At 40.4% G+C, this 12,191-nt stretch overlaps 1 protein-coding gene across 1 annotated transcript in view; it reads right to left on the reverse strand.

Moving 5' to 3' along the window:
• The window catches only part of LOC124255463 (putative molluscan insulin-related peptide(s) receptor), a 50,317-nt gene that overhangs the window by 19,253 nt on the left and 18,873 nt on the right, over positions 1-12,191 (reverse strand). Inside the window, exons 3-7 of the mRNA XM_046689381.1 lie at positions 8,358-8,533; positions 7,311-7,512; positions 3,850-3,948; positions 3,498-3,645; positions 2,597-2,805 (exon numbers count right to left, since the gene is read on the reverse strand). Of these exons, the coding sequence (XP_046545337.1) occupies positions 2,597-2,805; positions 3,498-3,645; positions 3,850-3,948; positions 7,311-7,512; positions 8,358-8,533 (834 nt within the window). The remainder of the gene's footprint in view (positions 1-2,596; positions 2,806-3,497; positions 3,646-3,849; positions 3,949-7,310; positions 7,513-8,357; positions 8,534-12,191) is intronic.

Consider the following 12,191-nt stretch of genomic DNA (forward strand, 5'->3'; position numbering starts at 1 on the left):
AGAGAAAGTCGCCGCCATATGGCCCAGTAGACAGAGCCAAGTCCGTGCTGGTGCCTGGGGCTGGGAGAGGAACGAAGACACCATCTCCCGTACTCTGGTGACCCGGTCGGGCGACAAGGAGACAAGATCCTTGTGAGTTTGGAATCGCACCCCGAGAAAAACCAAGTCCTGGGTGGGTACCGGGTCGGATTTTTTGAGGTTGATGATCCACCCCAGTCGAAACTAGAATGGTTATCACTGTGTGAGTAGAATCTAGGCTCGCTGGCTGTGTTAGCGGGCTGAGCAACCAGTCGTCAAGGTAAGGGTAACAACGCCTTCCTTGCGATTGAGCGAGGGTGGCTGGCACTAACATGAGCTTGGTGAACACCCTGGGGGCAGTGGATATGCCGAAGGGGAGCACCGTGAATTGGTAATTCATCCCGTCGTAAGAGAACCGGAGGTACTGCTTGAACCATGGATGAATGGGCACATGTAGATATGCATCCTTTAGGTAGATTGACGTGAGCCAATTGCCGGGCTGAACAGAGGAGATCACCGAGCGAAGTGTCTCCATCTTGAAGGATGGAACCTCTAGCATGCGATTCAACCCCTTGAGGTTGAGGATGGGACGGAACCAGCCGTCTTTCTTCGGAACGAGGAAGTATGTGGAATAAAATCCCGCCTGTTCCTCGCCCGGTGGTATGCGCTCTATAGCGGACTTGTCCAGCAAAGCTTGAACTCCGTCTCGCAGTATACCCGCCCTGACCTGACATGACGGCACCGGAGTGCGACGTATGCCGGTGAATTCTGGCGGGCCTTGCTTCCACAGTGGTAGATGGCCGACACTGACGGTGGACAGCACCCAAGTGTTGCTTGTAGCCTTCTCCCACTCCGGCAGGAATAGAGAGAGGCAGACCTCCCGTTATGAACAAGGGACTTCACTGAGTCCATGTGCTGCTGAAAAAGCTGTGTGATTACAGACATGTCAAAACCGCTGGGAGCAGAAGAAGGCGCTGTACTGCTCGACTTAGCTTTTTTGCCTGCCTTAGGTTTTTTGGCTTTAGACGGGGGGACCTGGGTCAGTTCCCCTCCCGCCTCTCGCATTTCTCTATAAAAGAGGAAATCGGCAGCCCTCCTTTTCTGGGCTCGGGGGGAGAAGCCCATACATAGTTCACATATGTCGGGATTATGTCCGAATTTCTCGCGGGCCTCGCTTCCACAGTGGTAGATGGCCGACACTGACGGTGGACAGCACCCAAGTGTTGCTTGTAGCCTTCTCCCACTCCGGCAGGAATAGAGAGAGGCGGCCTCCCACTGGGACGTGTGGTAAGAGAGCGTGAGTGGTCCCGAGTAGCTGAGCTGACTGGGACGGACCCACGGCGACAGCCTGTTGGGTTAACGGGAGGTCGGGGCAGACCTCCCGTTATGAACAAGGGACTTCACTGAGTCCATGTGCTGCTGAAAAAGCTGTGTGATTACAGACATGTCAAAACCGCTGGGAGCAGTAGAAGGAGCCTTACTGCGCGACTTAGCTTTTTTGCCTGCCTTAGGTTTTTGGGCTTTAGACAGGGGGGACCTGGTTCAGTTCCCCTCCCTTCTCTCGCATTTCTATAAAAGAGGATATCGGCAGCCCTCCTTTTCTGGGCTCAGGGGGAGAAGCCCATACATAGTTCACATATGTCGGGATTATGTCCGACTTTCTCTAGACAAACGAGACACTTGTCATGCTTGTCTGCTCTGGGAATACTTTGTCCGCAGACAGAACATCCGGAAAACGCCTGAAAGCAAACACGCAAGCATGTAGCTAACAGCGGAGCCAGCAGCATAAATATACACGTACAAAACATTGAAAATTACGTGAATGCGACCACGGGAAGAAATACTTGGTTAAAAGGCAATATGACAACCACGTGGCACGCTTAACTTCCCGCCATGGCAAAGCAACACGTGCGTAAACCACGGGAAAGTGAGCGTAAAATATTTAATACAAAGTCACAATTTTGAGACAACCGACCGCAAAGCCTTACTGTTCCGTTCATAGGACAAAATAAAGACCATACATACAGGTGGTGGTGTCCCAGACATTATTCTCTTTAACTCCGTGTTATGGAAGGAGTTCAGCTCTACTCGACACATCCGTTCAGTGGAGTGACAGCAGAAGGAATGATGATACGGGCCTAGGTGCTTAACCTGGTTGGATGCGCATGCGTAGCGGGAGGTAACTCCACGAGGTGGGGGCCGTATAATAGATAAAAAAGATTTTATTTATTGTACAATATTTTTATTAAAACATTGATACAACTGTCACAGGACATTTTCAGCGCAGAAAATGCATATATGTACCCCAAGGACGATCTCTATGAAAAAGAATTTCCAGATTTACAGCATGGTTTCCATTAGGATTCCTACACCAAACATGACTACTGACATGTTGTTTCAGAGACTTTTACCCTAAGACAGAAGAGATGTTAATGATGACGACACATGCTTCCATAAACATACAGTTCAAATGAAAAAAGCACCATCTGTCATGGATGGACAGATCAGCAACTATTTCAACACCAGCTTCGTAAGGATGTAATCAAAATGTATATATCTTGTGCATAATACTACTTACAGGGAATTTGGTCTCCATTTGTAAGTGGGCTAACATCGTTGTCTGTATACTTGACTTTAATCTTCGTGAGAAATTCTGTAATTTTGTGGTAGCACAGTTTTCGATTGAAGTGGAATGCGACATCACCGGCTTTGATGGAAATATTTGAAGACACTTCTTTCGGAAACAATTCTTGAAGATTTGCATTGTCCATAATTAGAAGGCTGTAGCTGCAAACACAAAGGCAATACATATTAACAATACAGTGGGTCACTCCTTGCAATGATGAAATGGTTGAATTTAAATTTTGCTATCTTACACCGAACACTGATGTAAAATACTTCACTCTGTCCAAGAAATATTCTGAAATGCCTTAAACAACTGTGTTATTCACAAATGTTCTAATATTCGCTATGAATTAAATGTTCTGTGGATGGCATGTGCAGTCCCATAACAAGAGGTTTGTTGCATTTATCAATGGCTTTGTAATATGCTCTGAATGAGTAAGAGCAGTTTTTGCCCTTTTAGAAATACTCCAGCAATTTCACAGCAAGGGATACATGAAACAGGCTTCACATATGGTACCCATGTGGGGATTCAAACCCGGGTCTTCGGTGTGACAAGCAAATGCTTTAACCACACCTCTAAATAATGTAGAAGAGAATCTCATCAAAATAAACTCTTCTGAAAGTGAGACAAATGGAAGAAACAAAACTAACACATTTACAAGAATCCATCTATATTCAGCATCTAAGATGTCAGACAGTGATTCCACAGATCCTGATATTGCCCCACTGCTAAGAATATATTCCAACTGCACTGGATCCCAAATATTCCTGTCCCTTCTTTCATTACTCAAATTAAGCCAACACACATTCAAAAAACTGAAACACTGTTATGGTTTTGAATTTCTTTCACTTACTTGCCATACTGCTTCTTGTCCCCATGAATTACTCGCAGATTCTTGAAGAATCCTAATGATAACAGAGCATATGAACGGACGATCTTGATGTACTCAGTGACCTCCTGAATCTGTCCTAAACTAGCTTCAAGTTCTTGCCCAATATTACCTGGAAGGGAAATATAAAAAGAGTTAATGGAAAAACGCTATATATTTGACAATATCAAACATATAGTTAATGGTACAAACAAAGACCAAGTTTGCATCAAAGCTTAGTATATATGGAAACCATAACATTTTTATTTCACACAAAAAAGATTCATTTTACTGAAAAATAACTTTTGATACTGAAAAAGAAGAAGATGTAACTCACTTCCACCCATGATTTGAATCTCAAGAGGACCTTTGATCTTTGTGCAGCCTTTCAGTTTTTGAGCTGACTCAATGCTGTCTACAGTCTTTCCCAAGCATTCTGAGGAAGAGAGAACGATATATTATCAAACTTCACAATCCATAGCAACTGAAGTGTTTTCTCTGCTATAGATGCATGCGACTTTGGTTGGCTCAAGATTGTGGTAGGATCAATGATGGTGATGATGATGACGACGACGATGATGAAAATGATGAGCATTCAGTGCACCAAAAGTACAACACCCCTCCACAGGCCAGTTGTCATTCCTAGCAAGTTGCAACACATTGAAAAGCCAGTATATTTTTTTCCTTTGTCAACTGTATTATGTTTTCCAATTTCACAGTCTTAAACAGTCCTGTGCACTGATTACAATGTCTAGACCTAGACAAGGAATAGGCAGCTGGCCATCGAGCATGGCCCTTTCTAATTATGTTATGCAATATATGGTAATGAAGGTCACAAAACATGAATGCTGTGGATAGTTAAGATTTCATTTTGACTTGTTTGTTGTACATTTACATCTTTTAGTTTTACAACCATGTCAATGACAGTTTTCACTAACCGATAGTAGAAGATATTTACAATAACGAAGTCAAAGATTAGGATGCAATCATGAAGTCTCAGAGTAGAAATATTAACCACCAAGAAGAAAAGAAGGATGCAAACGTTGTCCCACATGACTTGTATTTTGTGCTTGATACAATTGTTGAGGGTTAAAGATAATTCAGCATCTCTGGGCTCTCATTTAATGTTCAGAAGTTAAATATGATATCAAACATCAAATCTATTTCACAGAAATGTGAATAAAATGCAGCATCTGTTTTATTCAGGTGTCTTTTGTAATCAAAACACTGTTACTCCTTTCTACAAAAGTAAGCATATTCGGGTCACTGACTGCATAATATAATCAATACCGTTGCTGCTAGTAGACCACTGGTGTAAGAATATTCATGGCTGACTGCTCCTTTGACACTCTCATGAAAGAGAAAGAGACAAAGTCATCAATATCCCCCGCAATGGCAAAATACTCTTCATGATTATGTCTACGAGTTATGATTATGTCTACGAGTTATGATTATGTCAAATATTCAGGTGTGTATATAGAAAAGTGGAAGGAGAGTATTGAAAGGTTTTTAAAGTTCTTCTCCAGAAAGGAGCACTATCACCAATTTCAGTCTATGTCAAACTTGTTGCCATGGAAATGCCAAAATATTTTATTCAGAAATCCAAAACTACCAAAAGGCACCAGTACACCACCAGATCTATGTATGTGCCAAGTTTGGAGAAGAAACATTGAACGGTTTTAGAGTTCTGTTCCAGCCAGAAAAGTGCACTACCACTAATTTCAGTCTAAGTCGAACTTGTTGCCATGGAAACGCCAAAAATATTTTATTCAGAATTCCAAAACTACCAAAAGGCACCAGTACACCACCAGACCAATGTATGTGCCAAGTTTGGTAAAGAAATAGTGAACGGTTTTAGAGTTCAGCTCCGGAAAAGTGCACTACCACCAATTTCAGTCTAAGTCAAACTTGTTGCCACGGAAACGACAAAAATATTCTATTCAGAATTCCAAAACTACCAAATGGCACCAGTACACCACCAGATCTATCTATGTGCCAAGTTTGGTGAAGAAATAGGGAACGGTTTTAGAGTTCTGCTCCGAAATGACAAAATGATAAATACAAAACCCAATTAACAGTAAAACCAGGACATGGCTTGACGAAATGCGGGGGATAATTACGGTATGACAAGAAATCCAATTGCATATTATCATAACAATCCATAAACCATATAAAGAAGCATATGTAGATAAAACACACACTTCCCACCTCTATAAGCAGATCCATCAATTTGATATATAGAAAAAACAAACAAGAAGTATAACATTTGGTGACAGGTTTCAAAGAGAATTACGCTAATAGATAATTGATCAATGTTTTCCACATAAATGCAACTTGTTCCCTGAATTGTGTCATTATATTTCAAGACCAACCCAGGTGCATCCATTCTGAAGTATGCATGAGAGAAAATGTTATGAGACTGCTTGGACTAAACAATACTGCTTCAATTCAATCATTAGAAAAGGTGAGTTAAATGTGGTAGTTGGAGTAGAGAGACTTGACTGCACAATGAAATTAGTCATTTCAGACTAGTGACCTCTTCTAAAGTAAGTATATTTAGGTGAGGTGCAATAGGGTTTAACGTCGTACTTAGAATATTTCACTCATATGACGACGTGTATGCGTGTGTATGTGTGGCTGCTTGTACTAGCCCAGACTTAAGCTGGTTTTATAGTGCTAGCTCACTGAGATACCATGCCGCAGCTAAGCATGAATACCCCACTGAGACACATTATACTGACTCCTTGTCGACCAGTCCTTGTTTTACCCATTAATGCTGAGCGCCAGAGGGGGACCAACAAGTACCATTTTTAACGTCTTTTGGTATGAATACCCGAAAAAAGACACATTATGCGACCAGTCCTTGTTTTGACTCATTGCCAGAGGGACCAGTCCTTGTTTTACCCATTAATGCTGAGCATCAGAGAGGGACCAACAAGTACCATATTTTAATGTCTGTTGGTATGACATGGCCGGGGATTGAACCCGCGACCTTCCACTCTCCAGGCAGACACTCTAGCCACTACACCACGGAGGTGGTAAGTATATTTTGGGGAAACCCAACTCAACCCTCTAGCTTGTATAGATCTCCACACTAAAATGTATTACATAATATCAGTGGAGAGTTCCAAACATACCAACATTTTACACCAATGATCAGTGAAATGCCTGAGTAACGGTCATATTGCCCATAGTGAAACAAAAGGTTCATTTGATATTTTGAACTACCTGAGGTGTCATCATCAGTGGCATGTGAAGTTCACTCAAGCTTCACTGGCAGTGTTTCTACTGGCATTTTTTGCAACTGGACAGTGTGACCAGCTAGCATTTCAAATACCGGTCATTTGTAAATTTTACCTGTCATGTGATCACACTTTTCATTGTGCGCGAGACCTAGCATCCTAACAACCAATCAGAAATGTAGAGGGTATCGCAAGGTGACAATGTCACTATTTTTAGCCTGGGTTTTTCCAAAACTGCTATTTCTTATTTGACAACACCTCGATATCATTGTGAAAACAATCTTTTTCGAGGAAAAATATAACTGACAGAGGTAACTAGAAAATTGATTATAAAATTTGCAGGACACGATGACTGACAGCCTTTGAAATTACCAGACATTCTATAAACTTTGTATTGGTCAAAGTTCGGTATGTACTGGATAATGGAAACACTGACTGGTCCAGTATTAGGTGGCGAGATGTTTACAACAAACACTACAAAAACAGGCTATGACTGTTTTTAATAAAACTTTGACTACCGAACCCACATGTCTAAGAAAGTAGGCAATTGTGATACCTTTAGGACAGTAGTCTTCACATTTCTTGCACGAGGTTGGATCTTTCTCATCAACACTGTAACCATTGGGGCACTCTTCCACACAAAGTCCAGGGGATGCTGCATTGGTGTTTTCATGGCGAATGATCTTCCAGTGGTCAGCCACTGCCTTCCTACTGATGTTGATGCATTCTCGATCAAGCAAGCATCTCCTGTTCATAAACTGTAACACAAAAACACACCAGAACAGATTTATTCTCTTGCGTAATCTTTGTGAAAAGGGGATATACATTGCACTGGCTAAAGTTCAGTGGCATTCACAATGTCTCAAACAACCTTTAGTATATAATTTTAATATCTTTTCCTGAACTTAAACCCAAAATGGCAAGTATGGTGACAAAACAACTTGATGGCTCATACTCAGACAGTGAAACCCTCTGGCATATATGCTCTACCGAAGAGTGCAGTTTGCATGTATGCCAGCACACTGCTCTTGTGTTAATGGATCAACCATCAGCACATGAAGGTACTGAACAATTTGTAGCAGTGCATGAAATAAGCAGAAATGATGAGAATTTTCCGCGGATTTCTGGAATTTTGTTTTCATTTTGCACATTTTATAGATTGATGTAAATCTGCAATAAAAGACCCCCGGCTACATTTTCAGTGTTTTTGCCATTTTCATGTCTGAATAAGGTCTGTTTGACCACCCGAGATGGGCTAGATTTATGACAGACGATCTAAATTTTACAGCAAGTCAGCCCAATGGTCTGGTAAATGTTTTAGATGTTCCATAGATCTGAGTAAATTCACCATATCTTGGTGTCTGGTCTGGTAAAATCCATTTTGGGCTGGTAACATTTTGAAGTTGGCTGGGTTTGGGGCTCATTTCATACACTGTTTGTAGTGTCTTCAATGTGTGAATAGAGACATCTTTCTCAACAAGCAATTGTGGACATTCTGTATTAACTTTCCAAACTGACCATGGCATCATTACAAACAAAGACACTGCAACAGACCAATCATCAATTTCATAGGGGACAATATGGTTTTGATTATTCAACTTACCATGTAAGTTTCCGCTGGACAGGCAGGCTGACAATGTCCATTGTAGGTGACATTCCGACATGAGATACACTGATTCATTTCTGGTCCTGTACAGCCGCCAACACAGTACTCGTGGCAGCATGCACCAGTCGCATCATTGCAAAAACCAGCTCCATACCTGCTTGTGCATGGACATTCTGCAAAAAAGAACCACTGACATTGTTTCTGATCTTTTCATAATATCACTAACAACTGGCTAAAGTCTTTCTGACATCAGCTCTACACTTTCTGTACAGATGAATTCAACTGCAGTAAACATTGCAAAAATGATTTACACCTTGCTTACTGAATTTTGACATGTACTTCCGTGTTGTGAGCTTTTGGGATATGTGACATGCCGACGGAAGTCAATGATATGAGGCGGGCTGCACTTAAAACAAGAGTCATCAGAAGATGACAAATCCCCTTGGCCCCCACAAATTTGAAAGATCAAATCATCTGACAGTTACTTAGAGTCCAACTTGATGAGAGAATTTCTGTCTTATCTGTCCATCAGTATACAAGAATAGTTATGGAGCTATCAAAACAATAGCATGGAATTTGTACAGGTACACACCAACATCAAAGTTAAAAGAACAAATACAATTTTAAAATCCCTAATAGCAAAAGGCAGCAGTTGACAACCTGGTTTTTGTTTGTTTCATGAATGAATACCTGATACCCTTTCGAGATATGGTCCTGAAAAATACAGCCCTATATATAGAGTCAAAATCAAACTTCTGCCATGGAAACGAGCAAAACATAAATTCTTAACAACCCAAGTAGCACAAGGCATCATTTGACAACCTGGTCTTTGTGAGCTCACAGTTTCATGAAAGAATACCTATTAGCTTTAGAGACATGGTAAGGACAAACATGACATGGAAACAGGAAACAAATTCATTTCCTTGGTTAATACATGTACCCAGTTAGGATGAAAAATATTTTTGAGTTGTGCTCCGGAAACGAAATCCAACCCCTCCTTTTGAAACCAAGTCCAAACTGTTTCCATGGAAATCGATAAAAAAATAACTATCTGTAAATAGTAAAAGGCACCACTTTAAGTTCTGTTTGATACATCTATTAATTTTTGTTAAAAGATACTGAACGATCTTTCAGTTATGCTCAGGAGTGAAGTGATTATGGATGGATGGACAGACGACTCACTGTTCAATGAGGCGTCGACAATATATAAAAGGGGTGGTGGGGTTCACTAACAGTAACTAGTAGGGATGTCATGATACATTAGTTGCATGAATCGATACATATCACGATACCCATGTCACGATTCGATACGTATCACGATACCTATATTCTTGGCATTATTGCGTAAATTTAGTTACATTTTGAACAGTAATATTTCATATTTTATAATTGTCCATGATAAGATCAACATTCTTGATTCTCAGAGATTAAATAGTTCTAATTTCCATCTTTGTGCATGAAAAATCATCATTTATAATTCTCATAACATCAAAAAACATGATACAATTGCAAAATGTGAACGATATATAAACATAATTAAACCGATACTTTCAAAACTAAATATCGATACAGTTTTGAATGTATCGATAATTGTATCGTCTTAGAAAAAGTATCAATGCATCGATGTATCGTGGCATCCCTAGTAACTAGGAAGCAGAATGTTATGATTCCCTATGATATATTGTTTAAAGGTCACATGCAACCAAAAAATCAAACATAATTAAAACACAATTATCACTTCTTCATGACATATAATATGCATTGCTGATTATGAAAAAAACAAATAAACAAAATTTTAAATTGTATAATCGCAAATCAAAAGTGCAATATTTTGTGCTTGGGTTTACCTCCCTCGAAACGAAGCAGCCGGGATACCGAACCCAGTCAGAGCGGGTGGGTGTGCACTCAAGTGTAACGGCTGGTTCATTAGCAGATGCCGCCTTGACGGCTATTTGTGTGTGTATATAGAGATGTTGGGTTTTGTAAATACATGCTCATTTTTTGTGTATAACATTTTGCAATCAACAGACATCATAACATGTCATGTGTTCAAGTATCACACCTGCCTGTCTGTGTAATAACATAATGTGACAGAGACCGAACTCGGGCCATAAATCAATGCGTTTTGTTTATGGTGTATAGCCTGATTGGTGTTAAGTTAAAATTGCATGTGGTCAGTGATCGCAGTTGTGTATTGAATATTGTCATTAGCAGACGGGCAGGCAGACACAAAGGTGCCAATAAAACAGACATTGAGTTTTGTCTGTGACAACGACATATCTATATCACAGTTAGAAATTCTGTCGACGCAAATAATGACATTGCTTTTAAGTATCGAACTGAGAAAGTGACTCGGTAAGAAGAACGTGTGGTGAAATAGACAAATGAAATTATATAAACAGTTTATTTACTGTCATAACATATAAAAAGCTCGTGCCTGTGAGATATCAACAAAACATTAGAAAAATAGCTCACACCAAAGCCTTCACCGAGTATTCACCCGACAACCCGCTTCCAAGCTGCGCGAACCTATTTACTTGCGCACGTGCTATGAGCGCAGCCCAGCTGTTGAAACCCGTATTCCCCATAAAAGTCTGGGGAAAATTAGTGAAACGTTTGAACTCCGATTTCGCGTGTGTTTTTTCATCGCGTTATTTTTCAACTTTATAAGTTGAATTTGCATTTTTGACGATTTGTTTCGCTATGTCCATACCGAAAGGTATCAGAATCTGCAAAGTTGTGTTTTACGTTGCATGTGACCTTTAAGCAAGATTCAGATCTAAAGCACACCACTTTTAACTCAACCTCTGTGTTTGTTTTATGCGTATACTCTTAACCCAAACTTATTTGCCTAAGTGAATTTTATACAAGGTGACAATAGTTGAAAGACAGCTATATTGGTGACCAAATTAGTAAAAAGTGTGTCTTGCCCACTGGCACAAAATTCATATTCTTCTCTGCAGGAAAAAAGAGATAGATCTATTATTTTATAAAGGGACTACTAGAACTAAGTTATGTTACATGATCATATGACTCGATGGTAAACGTGAATAAATTATATCCAAACACTCTACAGTTCAATTTTGACTCATGCTTTATGCAAAACAATTACATTTTGGGAGAAACCAACTGGTCCCTATAGATTTTAAAAGGTCGTGGCTAACAGGTTTATTGTAAAATACAGGTACTTCAGTCATTACCTGAAATTGAAGATAATACATTCCAAAAGCAGTATCATTAACTAAAAGAATGTCCCATTCCTCAAGGACCACCTCCGTGGTGTAGTGGTTAGAGCGTCCGTCCGAAGAGCGAAGGTCGCAGGTTCGATCCCCGACCGCGTCATACCAAAGATGTTAAAATATGATATTGTTGGTCCCTGCCTGGCGCTCTGCATTAATGGGTACAACAAGGACTGGTCGGCTCGGAGTCAGTATAATGTGTCTGAGTGGGGTATTCATGCTTCACTGCGGCGTGGTATCCCAGTGGGCTAGCACTATAAAACCAGTTTAAGTCTGGGCTAGTACAAGCAGCCGCACATACACATACACACGCATGCACGTCGCCATATGAGCGAAATATTCTCAAGCACGATGTTAAACCCAATTTCACCTCACCTCACCCCATTCCTCAAGCTACCATAACAACAATGATTGTGTACACACTACTGGAATAATGACAGTGGCCTTCAATTTCTTCTGATCAATTGCTTTCTAACACTAACAGGGTTGCTACTCTTAGATATATGTCAAAGCAACACAGTGGGTTAGTAGTCAATATGAGTCCATATTCAATATTATTCTCCAGGAAAACGTAGTTTAATGAGAACAGCAA

The sequence above is a fragment of the Haliotis rubra genome, unplaced genomic scaffold (genome assembly GCF_003918875.1).
Source record: "Haliotis rubra isolate DU_JTF1 unplaced genomic scaffold, ASM391887v1 Scf60, whole genome shotgun sequence".
NCBI classification, from domain to species: Eukaryota; Metazoa; Mollusca; class Gastropoda; order Lepetellida; family Haliotidae; genus Haliotis; species Haliotis rubra.